The sequence below is a fragment of the Crotalus tigris genome, unplaced genomic scaffold (assembly GCF_016545835.1).
Source record: "Crotalus tigris isolate CLP2741 ecotype Arizona unplaced genomic scaffold, ASM1654583v1 scf7180000017589.2436309, whole genome shotgun sequence".
Taxonomy (NCBI): Eukaryota; Metazoa; Chordata; class Lepidosauria; order Squamata; family Viperidae; genus Crotalus; species Crotalus tigris.
This window is the reverse complement of record NW_024096495.1, coordinates 1,117,345-1,135,745: the sequence shown is the minus strand read 5'-3', so window position 1 is coordinate 1,135,745 and position 18,401 is coordinate 1,117,345. Positions and strand designations below refer to the sequence as shown.

General features: G+C 39.2%; 1 protein-coding gene across 4 annotated transcripts in view; it reads right to left on the bottom strand.

Annotated features, from left to right (window-relative positions):
- POLA1 (DNA polymerase alpha 1, catalytic subunit) overlaps positions 1 to 18,401 on the bottom strand; it is a 274,677-nt gene that overhangs the window by 206,858 nt on the left and 49,418 nt on the right. For all 4 annotated transcript variants that reach the window (XM_039363127.1, XM_039363155.1, XM_039363137.1 and 1 more), the window contains exons 21-26: positions 17,987 to 18,116; positions 17,523 to 17,636; positions 17,051 to 17,150; positions 16,164 to 16,288; positions 14,560 to 14,709; positions 11,909 to 12,031 (exon numbers count right to left, since the gene is read on the bottom strand). In XM_039363127.1, the coding sequence (XP_039219061.1) occupies positions 11,909 to 12,031; positions 14,560 to 14,709; positions 16,164 to 16,288; positions 17,051 to 17,150; positions 17,523 to 17,636; positions 17,987 to 18,116 (742 nt within the window). The remainder of the gene's footprint in view (positions 1 to 11,908; positions 12,032 to 14,559; positions 14,710 to 16,163; positions 16,289 to 17,050; positions 17,151 to 17,522; positions 17,637 to 17,986; positions 18,117 to 18,401) is intronic.

Below are 18,401 nucleotides of genomic sequence, written 5' to 3'. Positions count from 1 at the left end.
ACAAGGCGGGCAAAGAGAGCAACAACAGGAGAGGCGAGGATCCCTGAACTCACGAATATGCAGACGGATGCGAGACAAATAGAAGTAATACGATTAGTGGGGGCGGGTAGACCGGTAACGCGCTCCATGAGCAGAGTGCAAAAGCAGTTGGTTTTATAAGCAGGCTTTTGAATCTCCGGCATTCCATTCTACGAAGTCGGCAGTTAGCCGACGAAAGCTAAGTTTATTAAACAGTTGTTGTTTTTGTATTATCCCAGTGTTCGACTATTTTTCTCAACATACAAGTCTTAAAATTACATAAAAAGAACCAATTAAACAAATTAATTAAAGGTTGTTCATGTATTTGTTGAGGAAATGTCCTAAAACTACATTTTTATACAGTGTATATAGAGGCCTTGGATTTTAGGAACTCCTGAATTTGGTGATTTTCCATCTTTAATTCTAGCTGGGCTTGTACTACCTCAGAACAAAACTAATACTCAGTTTTGGAGTTCTCCTGAACTCACGGTTTCTGTTCAAAGAGCAGATGTCAGTCATATCCAAATCTTTGCACATCTGTGTTATGTGTCAATTTGCAACCCTTTCTAGATGAGGAGGCACTATACATGGATAGCCATGGTGGTCAGCTCCTGAATGGATTATTGTAAAATATCATATATGGTGCTGTATTAAAGAATACCCAGAAGCTTCAAATGGTTCAAAATTGAGCATTGCAAGCCACACTCTGTCCATGTTAACCTTTGCTCTGAATGCTACACTCACCTTCAATTCGTTTCCAGGTGCAAAGATGCTATTTATTATTTATAAACACCACATGGCACGTGGCCAACATACTTGCGTGACTACCTTACCTTGTTTATACCTGTCCACTAGATCAGGCAAGAGGTGTATGCTCCAGGTCCATCAATCAGGGTTTATCAACTAGTGGAACCCAGGAAGCATTTCTGTAATTATGCCTGCTCTCTGAAAGACACTATCACCCAAAGCTTGGTTAGCCCAACTTTGCTCACTCTACAGAAAGCCTTGAAGAGCTGGCTAAGGGATCAGGAGAGCAACTGAACGCACCTGGTTAATATATGTGAATAGTGTCTTGGGTACAACTTTCAGTTTTAATTGGTCATAATATATACTGTATATTTAAACTTTTGTTATACACCAGGATAGGAATTCTAATAAATAAATATAATAAGTCAGTAAGTTGAACTTTACAAGACAGAATGAATCATTAAATTTCAGCTATCTGAGATATGACCAATTCAGTTGGACATACTTTACTATTTTAAAATTACTCTCTGTAGAAAATATAATTAAATTTAATATTTATACAAGCTAAAAGAAAATTGTCAGAACAGTCAATTAAGTTCCATGTATTCACTTTACTCATACTGTACTGTATGCTATTTATTTCTTAAATACAATTTGTTTAAGTATAATAATAGAACAAACAGATCTATGGATCAATAAATACATTTTTCCTTTTAAAATTTATTTTTGTCTATTCATTTTCTAGCATCATTTATATAAACTACTGTGATCATTGTGGAACATTACGCACATAAAGAGATCCATAGTTTGTTAGCCCAATCACCAAAGATACAGAGACAAAATAAGAAGTGGAATTGGTTTGTTTGGCTTCATTCTTTTTTTTTTATTGAAAATTTTTGAAATTTTTACAAATAAAGAAAAAGGAAAAAGAAAAGGAAAAAAACAACCCTACCCAACCCACCCCAACCCTCCCACTCCATCCCCCCAACCTTCCCAGAGCTGAATATAGGCTTAATTAGAATTTCTACAAATCTTAAAAAAAAAATTAAAAAAGTATAGACCATAGATAAATCTAAATACATTACATAAACAACTTATAAAATGATTAACAATAATATATAAGTGAAACAATCTATAAAATATTAAAATTTATATATAAGTTATTGAAAAACTAAGTAATATTTTTTATATCCAACTTATGTTGTATAAAATCTATCCATTTTTCCCATACCGCAAAAAACTTTTCTTGCGATTGGTCCTTTAAGAAAGCCGAAATCTTTGCCATTTCCACCAAATAAGAAACTTTAAAAAACCACTCTTGCAAGGTAGGCAGAGATTCCTTCTTCCAATATTGCCCTACTAACAACCTTGCGGCTGAAATTAAATTTAACATCAGTATAACCTCCTTAGTATCACAATCAGCTTCATTCTTAATCAGACTACCTAGTCAACTGCCTCTGTTGAAGTGGAAAAACATCAGGGAAGCCAATCTTAAGTAACTAAGCAGATATGTAGGTGGAGGTAGCTGGAGCTATGCTTAATTCAAATCCCATTGGGTCCTAAAGAAAAGGGATGGTTTTTTTTTTTTGCAAAGGATTCTGGATTTTGGAAATAATTTAGAACTATCCTCAGGAAAGTGCCAGATAATGGCATCTTCCCAATTTGACCAGAATTGGATGAAAATGAGTACCTCAGCTTCTGATATTCTGCCTCTTCTTCAACATTGCAGGCAGCAAATAATGACTAGAGCCTTATTCTAACCCTTTCCAGATGTCAGTTTTAGTTAAAATTGTATCTTTAATTTGGACAGGCCTTAATTTAAGGAAAACCTGTTAAGAATCACAAGTAACAGAAATAAACCCTCCATTCCTTCTCCAGCTGGGATGTATCCAGTGGTGGGATTCAAATATGTGAAAGGGCGTTGTCTTACCTGAACGCCTTTTCTCAGCACGAAGATGAAGAATCCACCAATGGGTTTAGACTGTATTCCTGCCCAATCAAATCAAGTCAGCCAAAGTTGCCACGCCCGTCCTGGACCATAGAGATCCCAGTCTTGACGCGAGCATAGCCATTGACTGAGAGCAAGACGTTGTGGCTCACAAAACTAAAACTAACCCTAGGCCTAAATGACCTACAAGGGTGGGAGTGGATTTTCCATCTCCATGCTGAAAAAAGGCATTCAGGTAAGACAACGCCCCTTCTCCAGCACTGGAGATGGAGAATCCACCAATGGGACATACCAAAGCCTACTGTCCCTGAGGGTGGGGAATAGACTGGTCCGGTGTGGCATTTTCATGTACAACCTGCTGGAGAACCTTCCTATCGAAGGAGGCCTCTGCCAAGGCAAACCTATCGATTTTATAGTGCCGAATGAAAGGAGATGGCGAAGCCCATGTGGCCGCCTTCCAGACTTCCTCAATGGAAGCTTGGGTGGCCCATGCCGCAGAAGTAGCTGCACTCCGTGTGGAGTGGGCTGTAACCCGTCTTGGAACCGGCAATGACTCAGCTTGATACACTCTGGCGATGCATGCCCGAATCCACCTGCCAATTGTGGAAGAGGAAACCTTCCGACCTCTGGAGGAAGAGTGGAAAAATATAAAGAGGGCTTCTGATTTGCGGAATTCCGCTCTCTGTGAAATATTGTACCGAAGTGCTCTACAGACATCCAAACTATGCCATTGCCGTTCCAGAGTGTGCGATGGGTTAGGGCAAAAATCCAGCAGCACTATCTCCTATGATCTATGAAATAAAGAATTGACCTTCGGAATGAAAGTAGGGTCGAGTCGAAGGATCACTCGATCCCTGTGGAAAACGCACAGGTCATCCCGGATTGAGAGGGCCGCCAATTCGGAGATACGTCGTGCCGACGTGATTGCCACCAGGAATGCCACCTTGTCGCACGTCTTTAGGGGCTCAAAGGGTGACTTGGTAAGAGCCCGTAGAACCTGTGGTAACTCCCACGAAGGATACCTGTGCACGGTAGGGGGGCTGGTGTTAGCGGCCCCTTTAAGGAATGAGCGGAGTAAAGGGTGATATCCCAATGACTCCACAGAGTTACAAATGAGGACCGTGGAAAGAGCGGCAATCTGCCTGCGCAATGTGTTTGGGGCCAAGCCCCTCTCCAGACCGTCTAACAAGTAGTCCAAGATATTGGGAATCGTGAGTTCCGAGATGGACAATTGTCTGCCGGAGTACCATGATTGAAAGCTCTTCCACGTGGCCTCGTATATCCGGTTTGTGGAAGGGCAGCGGGAGGCCTGGATTACTGTGATGACCCCTGGAGAGCAAAGCTCCCTTGTTAAGATTGAGCGCTCAAGTGCCAGATGGCTAACTGGAGCCATTGGAGGTCCGGATGGAGAATAACCCCTTGGCTGAGAGAGACCCGTTCCGGAGGAATCCGCCAAGGGTCTGTGAGGGAAAGACTCATCAGATCGGCGAACCAAGGTCTCCTTGGCCAATAAGGGGGCACCAGGAGTATCTCCGCTCACTCCCGAAGTAGCTTGCGTATTACCGCCAGGGGAAGAGGTAGAGGGGAAAGGCGTAAAGCAGACCCTGTGGCCATGGGCTCCAAAGAGCATCTATCTGTTCCGCCCCTGCAGATGGGAACCAGGAAAAGAAGCGAGTCAGCTGGGCATTGGACCGGGACGCGAAGAGGTCCACAAGTGGGAAGCCGAAACGGTGACAAATTTCTTTGAAGACCCTCGGATGGAGGTGCCATTTCGAGTGATCTACCATTGTCCTGCTCAGAAGATCGGCCTGGGTGTTCGCTTCCCCTGAAATATGATCGGCCTTGATAGAGGCCAGATTTTGTTCTGCCCAGGATCCCAGTAAGAAAGACTCAGTCAATAGAGTCCGAGAGCGGGTACCCCCTTGGCGGTTTACGTGAGCCTTGGCTGCCACATTGTCTGTGAGGACCAGTACGTGATGCCGTGCCACCAGGTTGTGAAAGCGACGGAGGGCTAGATGAATCGCTCATAGTTCGAGCCAGTTTATGTTGTGCTGGAGGTCTGAGGTGGACCAATGGTCCTGTGCCCACTGCGACCGAAGGTGTGCTCCCCAGCCGAACAGGCTGGCGTCAGTCGTGAGTACTATCCGGTCCGGCTCCTTGAAGCATGACCCTGAGCATGGCTGGTGATAGCCACCACATGAGGGAATGCAACACCTGTTGTGGGAGTCTTACCCTTTGTTGGGATGCACTGAGGTTCTGCCTCTGGAAGGGGAACATGAGCCATTGTAGTTCCCTGGAGTGGAGCCTGGACCACGGAATGATTGCTATGGCCGAGATCATCTTCCCTAACAATTGGGAGAGACTGGCCAATGTTACTGATCGACCCCTGCATAATTGGAGGACTGACTCCTTATGCTGTCCTGGCGTTCTTGAGATAGGTACACCCGGCACTCCACTGTTTCTATGATGGCTCCGAGGTGTAAAAGCCTTGTTGTGGGGGCCAAGTGGCTCTTGGGAAAGTTTACCGAGAACCCGTGGTCCTGGAGCAGTTTTACCACCAGTTCGAAGTCCGACAAGGCGGACCGGGTGGACGATGATTGGATTAATATGTCATCCAGATAACATTGGACTCTGACTGGTATCATCCTTAAATGAGCTGCCAGAACCACCAGGATCTTGGTAAAAACTCTGGGAGCTGATGATAGGCCAAATGGGAGCGCTCTGTACTGAAAGTGGCGTTCTTTGTATGCAAACCGTAGAAACTGTCGGTGGGCCAGAGAGATAGGGATATGAAGGTATGCCTCCATGAGGTCAATAGACGTCAGGAGGTCCCCTTTTCTTACGCTTCCCAAGATGGAGCGGAGCATTTGCATCTTGAATTTGCGGTATGCAAGATGGAAATTCAAGCCTTTGAGATCTAGAATGGCTCTCCATCCCTCTGATGCCTTGGGAACAACAAAGAGGATGGAGTAAAATCCCTGACCTCTCTGGTCCAGTGGTACCGTTTCTATGGCCCGTATGTGTAATAAATATTGAACGGCTTCATTCATCAGCCTTTTCTTTGTTCGATTCCGAGGGTATGGACAAGAGAGGAACCGATTTGGGGGGTTGGAGACAAACTCCAGGGAAAGACCGTGACGGACGGTGTTGAGCACCCATGCGTCCGTGGTGGTGGCCTCCCAATGGTGGGCAAATAGAGTCTGCCCCCTATGGGAGGTACTGATGGGGAGTCACTTGGAGCAGCAGAATAGCCTACTGTTTCCTCGAAAGGGCCGCTTGCCCTGTGATTGTTGTCTGGGTCTGGGAGTTTGCCTATCAGGCTGTCTCTCCTGCCTATCTTGCCTGGCCTGGAAGGGGTGGAAGGGGTGGGTGTAATGGTATCTAGTTCCAGCACGAAAGGACTGTCTTTGTGGATAATAACTGGAGCGTTTGTCTGATCTTTTGAGATGACTAAGGACCTTGCGTTTGTCCTTATTTTCAGGTAAGCAGGGATTTAGGGTGTCCCCAAATAATTTACCTCCCTGATATGGAGCAGTCGCCAGCTTCCACTTAGACTTAGCATCAGCTTGCCAGTGTTTCAACTAAAGTATATGGCGATCAGTGATACTGGACGCCATAGCTCTGGACGAAAACATGGCGGCCTGGAGGGTTGCGTCTGATGCATACTCAGTGGCCGCCACCATCTTAGTAAGGTCCTGGTGTGTGCGGATATCCTCCACTGGAACCTGGGCTTGAAGTTGCCGGAGCCAGCAGAGGGCGGCCCTATTGAAAAATGAGGCGGAGGTTGCGGCCCTGATCGCCCATGCAGCCGCTTGGTGTATTCTGCGATAAGTGGACTCGCACTTGCGATCCTCGGCCTTAAGGGCCTCTGAAAAATCCCCGGAGATGACGGTGGCCGATACTAGGGGCCCTAAGGGCTCGTCCACAGCTGGTACCTCCAGAGCCTTCTCCAGATCCTTGGCATCATTGTACAACCTTTTGTCAGTGTTACCTGGGAGGGGAAGAGAAGCCGGAGAAGTCCACTGTTTCCGGATCGCATTCAGGAATAAAGAAGGGCAGGGGATGCGGTGTTGAGCCGCGACCGGCTCGACAAAGTTCAGGTCTGCCTCCGAGTCTGGGATAATGGGAGTCGTTGTTGATGAAGTTCCCGGCCCAAGATGGGCGGTGGATGTGGCCTTACGTAGTAAGGTGATAAAGAAAGAAGGATTAAAGAGGCCACTGAATGAAGGAGCCTCTGGAGGAATTTCCTCCTCTTCAGACATTTGAATCACCTGCTCTGTGGCGGGTTGGTTGAGGTAAGAATCCTCAGAAACTGATAACCCGGATGGAGAGGAGGGATTATAATAGGTCTCAGTCTCCAGTTGTTGGATAGGACAGGGAATGGTAGTCCCTGGTCTGGAGGCCTGAGCCCTGGCATCAAGGGCTGGGTCTACTGCTTGTGCGATCAGTAGGGCTAGGCGATCCTCCATAGGGAAGGGGGCCGGCTCACTAGGACAGAGCCCTGCCGCAGTAGGGGTGAATGTGGCCTTGGGAACCCCCTGAGGCCCCCGTGCAGTAGAGGATTGGGAAAAGGAAGGAAGGTCGCCTGTCCCGCACTGAGCAGGGGAATGTAAGGATTCCCCTGTTGACCAGATCCCCAGAGGGGAGGTTGGAGCCCCCAGGGGTAAGTCAAAGGCTAACCCTCCGGTCTGAGGTGTCTCCAACCTGGCTCTTGGAGAACTCCTTTTCTAAGGCTTGGTGTCTCCAGTTGGCCAGCTTGTCTGTTTTTTTGAAAGATCTGGTGGTAGATCTGACCTTAGTGGCGGCCATCTTATCAATGCCTTCTGGACCAGGTGGACCCAATGAGGATGGCAAGGCTCCCTTCGAGGAAAGAGTAGATTCCTTCATTCTCCAATAGCACAGGAACACAATAGGGGGCGCCTGGTATCTGGAGAGTATTACACGCTGGGTAAGGACAGACGTACTACAGGGGATGTCTGGGACCCAGGTACAGCCTCTGCATGGATAAGGACAGGCGCACGACTGAGGATGCCTGGAATTCAACAATGGCTATGCACGGATAAGGACAGACACACTACTGGGGATGTCTGGAATCCGGACTGAAGTACTATGGATAAGGACAGGCACACTACTGGGGGCACCTGGAATCCAAGTATAGTTGTTATCCGGATAAGGACAGACACATTACCAGGGGTGCCTGGAATCTGGATGAAGCCAATTGTATGAATGTTGACAGTGTGAGAAACAGGAGACACCAGAGCCTGAAAAAGGAGAACCCAGGGAAACCTGGATGTGTCAACAATCCAATCAGATCACAAATGGAATTGGAGGCCTATGATTGTTGGCAAAGAGAGAATGTGCTCTAGGAGAAGGCCTAGGCCTCTTCTCTGAGACCAGGTCTCGACTTTATATCCAAAATAACGGCCGTCTATAAATGGCGGCCTGCCAATCTGTAGTGAATCCGGTCTGTAGTGTTCTTCTTGAGGACCACCCCCCCACAGCGAGATCCCTCGCTCCAAATAGCTCCCAGCGGAAAACAGGAAGGATCACCTTCCACTTTAGTCCGAGCTCGATAGGCCTATTGAGGCCACGCGGTCCCAAAATGGCGGCCGCGCATGAGGGCCAACTCCTGGAAGCAAGGCCTACCCGAGACTCGATTCTGGGAAGGGAGCGCAGTTCGTGAAAGAAGAGAGGCAGAAAAAAACGGCCGGTTTAGACTCACCGAACAGCTGATCTGTGCTGCTCTCGTGCGCGCGCACCCCCTTCTCGGACTAAAGATCGACGATCGACTAGGCTGAAAATGGGCCGAAATTTCTCTGCTGGCCTGGATCAGCCCACAAAGCTCTGACAGATCCCAAACGAGCTGGGAAGGTCTCGGGAGGTGTTTTTGGCCTGAAAACAGTCACCGGAGCCACACTGCAAGCTCCGTTGGAAATATATCGATCTCCTCAGCTGGCTGGAGCTAATGGCCGTTAGTCCCAATCTATCCAGTGAGTAGAAAATTTTGGGGATGGGGGGGAATGAGGAAGGAGCCCCTTCCTTAACAAGAGCTTGTATAGCCTCCAAATAGAGGAATTAGGAGTTAACTCCAAGTTCCTATGGGAAAGGATTGGAGAATTTGGTAATGGCAATCAAATTTGAAATGGGAATAAAATCCAATTAGCTCAGTACAACCTATACAGCTACTGGGGAAAAGAAAATCCACCAATGAAGACTGTACCTGCCTAAGAGCCAAACCTGCACGTCTGTCCTGGGCAAGTTCAAGTCAAGACTGGGATCTCTATGGTCCAGGAGGGGTGTGGCAACTTTGGCTGACTTGATCTGATTGGGCAGGAATACAGTCTAAACCCATTGGTGAATTCTCCATCTCCAGTGCTGGAGAACAACCGATTCTCTGTGTGGATGCCGCTTCCGGAAGTCCATTCTGGGCCTGGGCAATAAAAAATTAGTTACCGGTTCTGCTGAAGTGGTGCGAACTGGCTGAATCCCACCACTGGATGCATCCTATAATAGGGTGATTCTGAATAGAAAGTGTCTTAATATGTTTATTCTTACCAGGTAGATGTTGCAGTTTTTTAAACGCTGTATACAAATCCTCTGGATATTCAATACACATCAAAGAAACCATAGCTCATGCTATTAAATGGTAAGGTTTAAGTAAAACAAGTATATTACTTAATACTCTTAAAGTGTCAGTTGGAAAAATCTAAATGTGTGGCACCAAATATATAAACAGCAGCTCACCAAAAGTAAGAAGCTTTGTTTCAAATGAATCCATATTTTGCAAAACTCTGTGGAATTAGTTTCCATAACGAAGTATTGTCAGTCATTTTTTATCAATTTCTATGACTGAATACTCCACGTTAGGAAACTGAATGCTCCCTAGAGTCACAAATGATACCAGCTAGAAATATATAGAACTTCTGCTATTTCAGAGAACTAAACATCAAAATTATCTAAAATATTAATATGTGAAAAATAAGATTCTCACAGTTCTTATGTTTCTTTAATCTATTAGTTGAATTTACTAAGTTGTCTTCCACTGAATTAAAAAATAATACTGTTTATTTTTATTGTTACTCCACAATTATACAGGAAAAGTGTGAATCTACACAAATGTTTAAAATTAAATATAATTTAAAGTAAACTTTTATAGTATCTTTAATTTTTTAATGAATACAAGAACTCTATCGCCATCTAGTGAAAAAGTGATTATTATACTACTATCAAATTACCATTTTGAGGTTTTCTGTTTTATATATATATATATACACACACACACACACACACACACACACACACACACACAATATACATTGTCTATTTGATTAATTTATATTATGATTATTTATATTTTTCATTTTTTGCAGCAGAAAACATTTCAAAAAATAGAAAAGAAAAAATAAAGAAAACTCAGCATTAAGCTCAGAAAAATTTCCTGGTGGCAATTATATTATATAATAATTATAATTAATAATTAAATATATTTAAATAATCTAGTTTCACTAGATCTATTAAGCTATTATTTTCTACAAAATTAAATGTCAGTTATAATTTACATATGCTTTGTAAAGCAAGTCAAGGTTGTACTGGTACATTCTTACAAATATCCACAAACTTAATAAGTTCCACCCTTATCAGTAATATATTTGAGAACACTGTTTATTCTAGTCAGGCTTCATCTGAGAAATAAGCATTTCTTCTTATATCTACTTCCTATGGCTAAAATGTCATTTATTAAAATACTTACTTAGCATTCTTGACAAAACCAAATGATGTGCCATTATTAGAAATAAGCTCAATGCACAGAAATCAATTAAATGCTCCAAAATACAAATTCAAAAAAGTTTCCATTTTGGTCTAAAAAACTTGAACTAAAATATGACTAATGTTAATCAGATCTACTATAAATATTATAAACAATATATTTAAAAAAGGAATCACCAGTTGGTTTTTAGAGAACTGAAGCAGTTACTCTTGAGTAAGACAGTGCTTGACGTAGAATTTTGTATTCAGAAATATTTATTTACTCCCCCTATAAAAATACATGACATCATATGTTCTGATGGAAGAGACCACTGAATAGTTAAAAGTCCCTTTTTCTAAAGAAGTTACGTTGAGTTTGCCATAGAATATTCCTGAAATGTTCTGATACTACTTCTCTTTTTGTTAAGTTCTGATGTCAAATGTCTTAATTTTTTTTAATGAAAAATTTGTTCCAATAATAATTCATTGTTCCTCCCCAGCATCCCAACCATCTTTGAACTTTCTGTTTTGTTTTAATTAAATAAAAAACAAGTTGATTGAGGACAGAGCTATCACATTGGATGAAGAGGGCTAAACCCTCTCCTAGCCCACTTTTCTAGTCAAACAAACAAACAAAACATAAGTCCATAAGGAGCCAGAACTCCACATTCTTTTCTGAGAGGATTAATACCTAGTTAATGATGTGACAGCTATTTACTGTACTCTAGGACTGGAATGGGGTGGGCATGGTTTCGGCATGATGCATCCGGCCCGCAGGCCAGCAGTTTGACACCCCTGTTCTAGAAGATTCCATGGCTATAGAAAATTTTTAAGGCTGTTGTTCTTAACTACCATCTTTGCTCTAGTCCTAATGTATTTAGATTAGTGGTCTGCCATATCAGATAACAGAAAATGTCATTTGTTAATTATATAGTATACTCAAGCCCATTTTTAAACTACAGTAAACAGCAATATTTTTTTGCTAGCCTTAATACCAAATTATCATTTTATATTTTTATCACATATTCTCAAGAAATCCTTCTGCAACAAATTTTGCCTATTTCTTAATTTACAGAAATTTAAAATTAATTCAAATTAATTGAATTGATAAAAAAGATTTTCAAATCAATGTTATTTAATATTTGGAGGCCTGCCACCAGTTTTATTGCTCACAGTTCTACAATCCTGTCAGCTTTTAGGGAGGCCTTGAAGATCTTATTCTTCCCAAAAGTACTAAAACAGTATGCGAGCTGTTTCTGGTGCTCTGTGTTTTACTTATTTTTCTTTTATCATAGTTTATTAACCTTTAATAGTCACTCAGGTGTGTTTGGTGAGTAGGCAATAACTGAATAACTGAAGAAAAAAAAGAGAGAAAAATAGATAAATCTACCATCCTATCCACCACTACCACCCACAAAATAATCACAGTACTGATCATTGCTGACTTACCTCTCTACCTTTGAAAGTCACCAAAGCAGCAAGGGGTTTTGCATAAAATCTACTGTAGGAAAATCCCAGGCATCCATACATACTATTAGCTGTAAGCTTCAGAGCCTTCTGCCTAATATCATACTGAAAAAAACAAACAACTATCATAATCAGTTAAAAAATATTTTCTTCTTTTAGCTGGTTAATTAGCAAGTTAATATGGAAGAGCATCCCAAAGAAGATAGAACTATATTTTAAATTTTTAAAATGTAATTTCCATCCTGTTTTTATACATTTGGCATTCAAAAAAGTCAACAGCACTTTAATAAAACAGTACATTTAAACCCAGTAGGTAACTTTTACTGTCTATTTTTCAGGGTTTTTTTCTTTTTAAAAAAAATATCCCTGGCCTAAGCAAGCTAGTTTTAAGAGAAAAAAATATGTACCACATATTTACTACATTTACATTAGGGTCAAATACAGGTACTCCTCAACTTACAACCATTCAGTGACCATTCAAAGTTACAATAGTACTAAAAAAAAGTGACTTACAACCATTTTTTACACTTACGACTGTTGCAGCATCCCCATGTTCACATGATCAAAATTCAGATGCTTGGCAACTGACTCATATTTAAGATAGTTGCAGTGTCCCAGGGTCATATGATCCCCTTTTGTGATCTTCTGACAAGGAGAAGGTTGCTAACTTAATAACTGCAGCAATTCGCTTAACAACTGTGGCAAGAAAGGTCATAAAATGGGGCAAAATTCATTTAGCAAATGTCTCACTTAGCAACAGATATTTTGGGTTCAATTGTGGTTGTAAGTCGAGGACTACCTGTATATTGTTATGCAGGAAGGCCTCTATCAACTCTTATTTTTTGTTTGCTTGTTTTTCTCTGTATCTCACACTAAAATATTGTAAGCATTTCACTGTCAATGATCATATATAATTAATCTTTCCTGATCCAATTTTGACGGTGTTTGGAGGGCAGGAATAAATTTGCTCCAGTATTGTTAATATATTACATTTCTCCCAATCTGGTCTTTAGACAATTTTGACATTCGTCCCTATGGACATTCCAAATAGTTGCATATTGTAAACTAGGTAAGGAACCATTCAGAATGAGAAACAAGGACTCTCGCTTCACACTTCACAGCCATTCTTCCTCTCTTGCCAGCTATTTTTGGTTTTTCTTCCTTTGTCAATTTTATATCCCATTATGTCAACACTGTACTTTCTGAGGAAATCATGTATCTTAAACTTTTAAAAAACTCTATGTTCCTTATACTGTCAATTTATTCTGAACCTGATCAGATCTTCTTTCATTAAGAGTGAGGATGTGTTTTTTCTACAGTTATGTACTCACAGAGAAATTTGAAATGGTATAAAATGGAGGACTTGAAAAGCAATCAAAATATAAATCTAAATTCTCAACAAATGATTTTATTGACATTATAATGGATATTTTTTCTTGCTTCTTTTAATATTGTTATTTATCCTTGGATATTTTTCTGAGAAGCAAATGGAATCATAATTGAGGTATCCTTGCTGCTCTCTGAGCTTGGTTGTTTTCTTTCAGACATTACCCAAACTAAGTAATACTAGATGCTGCACTGATGATGGTACCTAGTTTGGGTAATGAAACATCTGCAAGAAAACCCTGGTCTACAAATATTCTCTTTTATCAGAACCATGATTATCCACAGAGAAGGGAGGTAGGTGGTTTAGAAATAGGATGGATAAAGTAAAGTAAGTGAGGTGAGGTGAAGTGAAGTGAAGTGAAGTAAAGTAAAGTAAATGTGTGAGTTTATATATGTATGTTTGTAAAATACAGTGCTGAAAATCTTATTCATGTGATAAAGCATCATGTACAACAACCTGACCAAGCTTGGTATTCTTCAGATTTGTTGGGATTGTAAATATGGAATTCCATAGCATAGTAATGCTGACAGGAAAAATAAGAATTGCAGTGTTAAGCATCTGGAAGATACTAGATTGGGGACTAAAAATGATATATTCCTTTTTAAAATGAGAATTCTGTATAATTAATTGCATGAGATTAAAATGTGATGTCAGAAAATACTCTGGTTATTTTGAAAGGTCTTCTTAAAGTCCTCTACAAACTTATTTTGTTCCTTTTAAGCCTACTGAAGTCTAAATGATTTCTCTTTGATAAAAAAAATAAGTTGTATTCTTTAGATCTGTAAGAGCAAGTAACAAGTATTAAAATTATTTAATGGATGTCAGAATACTCTAAAAAGAGACATTATTGGAGTTTTACCGAATATAAGTTATTGTTCTAAATATATTCGGAAAAAATATCTTTATTAATCTGCAAAGGGTATTCCTGACTGTTTATTTTGAAGTTCTATTTAGAAAACAAGTATGTATTCTTATTTTCTCATTATTTCCCTCTTGATCAAAGTTTATAAGAGTTTATCAATAGGAAGCTACTCATCAAGAATAAAAAGCCTCATTTGTTTTAATCGGACAGTCCAATTAAATTAATAATCTTTTTAATTACCAATTTTTACTTTAATATCAATAAACTTTGGTTCAGAAAATACATATTTATTACCAAGACATAATATTTAAAGCAAATATTCCCATTCTGTATTCAAAGCAAGCATTCAAACAAGTTGTATCATGAAATTAGTGAGATTTATACCTGTAAGCAAAGGTCAGGATGTAAGCCTGGTTGTTTCATCAGCTGTTTCACTTGACGCCTTCGCTCAACAAGCTTCTTAATCTCTTTAGGCAAGACTCCCATTTCTAGAGATGAATCAGGTAATTCGGGAATTTCTTCTTGTTCACCATCCTGTGAAATAATAAGTTTGACATATAAGTATTACCAAAATAATTATTTGGAGGAGTCAAATCTTTCTAAATCAACATAAATCAATTTCTGTGGGGAGTTCTTCATCCTTCTGAATTTCATTCATTGCCTGATTTAAAGGTTTAGCCAAAATTTCTTGAAATGTCCTATAATATATTGCAGAAGTACCATAAAATCCTGGCACTTAATTAAACTTCAGGTTTTAATTGACAGTTTTTCTCATCTACAATTGTAGATTAAGAAATTATTTTAATTGTTCTGTATTTTTTTAAGCATTCTTCAATTCTTCAATCTTTCCCAGATCAGTTGTTTGTTAATTATAAAATCTGGACTAGTAACTCGCATATTGCTACATCTCTTGTAGATTTGGTACCATGGCAAAAAGATGCAATTGTTTCTTTTTCTCCTTACATAACTTTTTCCTCCTTTTTTCTCCTCGTTCACCCCACCTACCCTCTTCCCTTCTACTAACAGTAGCAGCAATGGAACTTGAACTTTTTATTGTCTCATTACTGTTTAGCTTTTCACATCTTATAGGATTTTTTTTTTAAAGCCAACTGAGCAAGGTCAGAACATATAAAAAGAAATAGAAGAAAAAGCTGCAATTTGTCCAGAGCCTTGGAAAAAACTCCAAAATACAGGCTTTGGTGCCAGTGCTCAGAGAACTCAGGACAGCCATTTCAAGCTTGTAACACTTGTAGTTCAGGACATTTTAGCACAGGACTATTTTGTGCAAATTTAATCCACCGTTAATAAAATAACCTTATCTAAATAAATTCTGTTGCTAATGATCAAATATTTTTCTATAAATATGTTCTTAAAATTTTCAGATTATTTTTACAGCCGAATTGATGATATGGATTAAGATTAACTCTTTGTGACTAAGTGATTTAGATGTTTATTCACAGAAAATAGCTAATTTTAACATTGAAAAAGCCATAACGAATGTAGGATCACACACAGAGAAAATTATCATTTTACCATACCTTCAAAAAACCAAGAAAGTGAAAGAAAAATAAGAGGGAGAAGAAAAATGTAAGGAAGTAATGAATGAAATAAAAGCAATTGTTTCTGAGGAACCTGCAGAATTTGTGAAAAAAGTGTTAAAAAATAAAGTTGTCAGAGAAAACGTAATGTTATTGAAGAAAAACTGAAACAGGCTAAAGGAAAGTGGGCAATGTAAGGAAATTGAAAGAAAATTAGAGAAATACAAGTGAAAATACAGGAATATCAGTCATAAAGACATCAATATTGGAAATATGGAAACAACATTTTTACACCCAAAAATATAGAATATAAAGATGAATATTAAAATGAGAAAAAGGAGACTTTAATAATTATTAGTACCATACACAATAATAAATGGGAGATCAATGCATTCTTAATCTCATATCATTTATTTTACCATCACCAATTAAAATATATTAAGCACACACCTCTGTCTTTTTGTGCACACTGAACGACATTCTGTGAACTGTTGTAAAACAGATGTTAAACTCTTGGATAATTGAAGGGTATAAACTATTGAAGTCAAGAAGCAAAATGAACTTGTCATAAAAACCTAAAACAAGAGACAAATTTCTATTATAATATGTAACTCTACAGAAATGTCCAATAATAAAATTTATTGCTGTACCCTGCTCTGATAATTTTATTAAGATTCTTCAAAGTATGGGTGTTCACTCTTTTGGCTTGCCTGAGCCACATTGAGTGAAGAGGAATTCTTCATATATGTCAGGGGTGTCAACGTCACAGGACGTGTCGCGACGTATTGCAACTTTTCCATTGCCAGCAATGGGATGGGCACGGTTTTGGCATGACGCATCCGGCCCACGGGCCGGCAGTTTGACACCCCTGATATATGTGGCCACATAAAATATATAATCATATAATAATGTTAAAAGTTTACGATGTTATGGTGCCGCATTACTAGTTACCCAGGGCCACATGTGGCCCCTGGGCCAAATTGGATACACCTGCTTTAGTAAAAAAAAAAAAAAAAGTAGGTAAAGCAGACTTTACCTATACACCCATATTTAAGCAACAGTTAAAATAATCAATTTTCAGTGTTTGCATACCAACCTCTACATATGTAGCAATAAAAGTGCCAATTCACTATTTGTATTTCACTATTTGAAAGATTATAATTTCTTCATCTCAAAGATACAGCTTTCGGGTTCTTCAGAATGGGGAATTGTGCATACATAAACACTAATACACTGAAAGGTATAAACAACTACTGTAAACATCCTAATATATATTATTAAATAAATATAACATATGTGTAATATAAAACTATGCATGATGTAATGCTCAAACTTACCAACTTTTGGTTCCAAAACTAAACCTCCAGAATATGCTGCCTTTTTTCGTCCTATCTTTGATTTATTCTGATCATTTTCCAAATCTTCATCTTCTTCCAACTTATGAGACATAAGAACAGGACAAAATGTAAACTCTAATTCTAGCTAAATACATTCAGGGAAATATTTTAAAAAGGAGATTGTTTCGCTACTAAAGGTCTATTTGATAAAATGGAATCGATTAACATATTCAGACTATTTTAAAAATTCTAGAAACCCTGGCTTCCTACAATTCCACACCAAAGTCATTAATTAAATGGTTCAGGAAACATGATACAGTAAACTGTAGTGGTAGCCAAAATATGATGAGCTCAAACAAGTGAGTATCCATGTTCAAGACTGAGTCTGAACTAATACTTATTAATTGACTAAATTATCAGGAACTTCTGATTAGCTTTCAACAAATGAAAACCATTTAGAAACAATACTTACATGCTTCTGCTTTTTAAACAGCTGTTTATCAGGCACAATAAAATCTTTTTCATAAAATGCATGAAGAAGCAAGTATTCATTGCGCTCAGCTCGTCCACCCATCAGTGTCCTGGACTGAAAAAAATAAAAAACAGAAAAAGAGCTATGTGGAATAACTTAAAACGCAGGTTAAAATGTCAAAAATGGTATTATTTCATCTGTATTTCAAATATCTAACTTGCCATTTTGTTTCTATTCTTTTCAGCAAAACAAAGAAAATAACAAACATATTAACTTAATCTGGCTCAGTCAACCATCCTACATTAAAAATTTCCTTTAGTGTCAGAAATGCACTGTAATGCCCAAGCTATTCTAATTCATTTGTATCTATCCTACTAAAAATAAACTACTTTTCATAAATGAGACTATACATCGAACTGAATTATAATTGAGATGGCTGAATAATTAAAAAACAAAAGGCTTACCATAACATTGCCAGCAATATTTGTAATCTGTAAGGCTAGAGGAAGAACGTTCAGTTCACACATAATTTGTAATATATACTTAGAATCAATCCATGTTTCTTCTAGCATGTGAAGTAAATGATGAGAATCACTACAATAAAGGGGGGAGGGAGGACAGAGAGACAGAGGCAATTTTAATAAATTCCCACATATTTTTGTGAATATACATAAACTTAAATTGCTGCTTAAAATCTAATGAAAGCCCAGTTTAAAAAAAATTAGTATCACTTTCAACCACCTGAAGGAATAGTTACTTCTCTTAATTTAGGAGAACTAAGAGAATCCCTAAACAAGGAAAACATTATTCAGAAACTGTCTGTAAAATTATCTACACAAAAGTATTACTATCTCCCTAACATAAACTTGAACATAATCA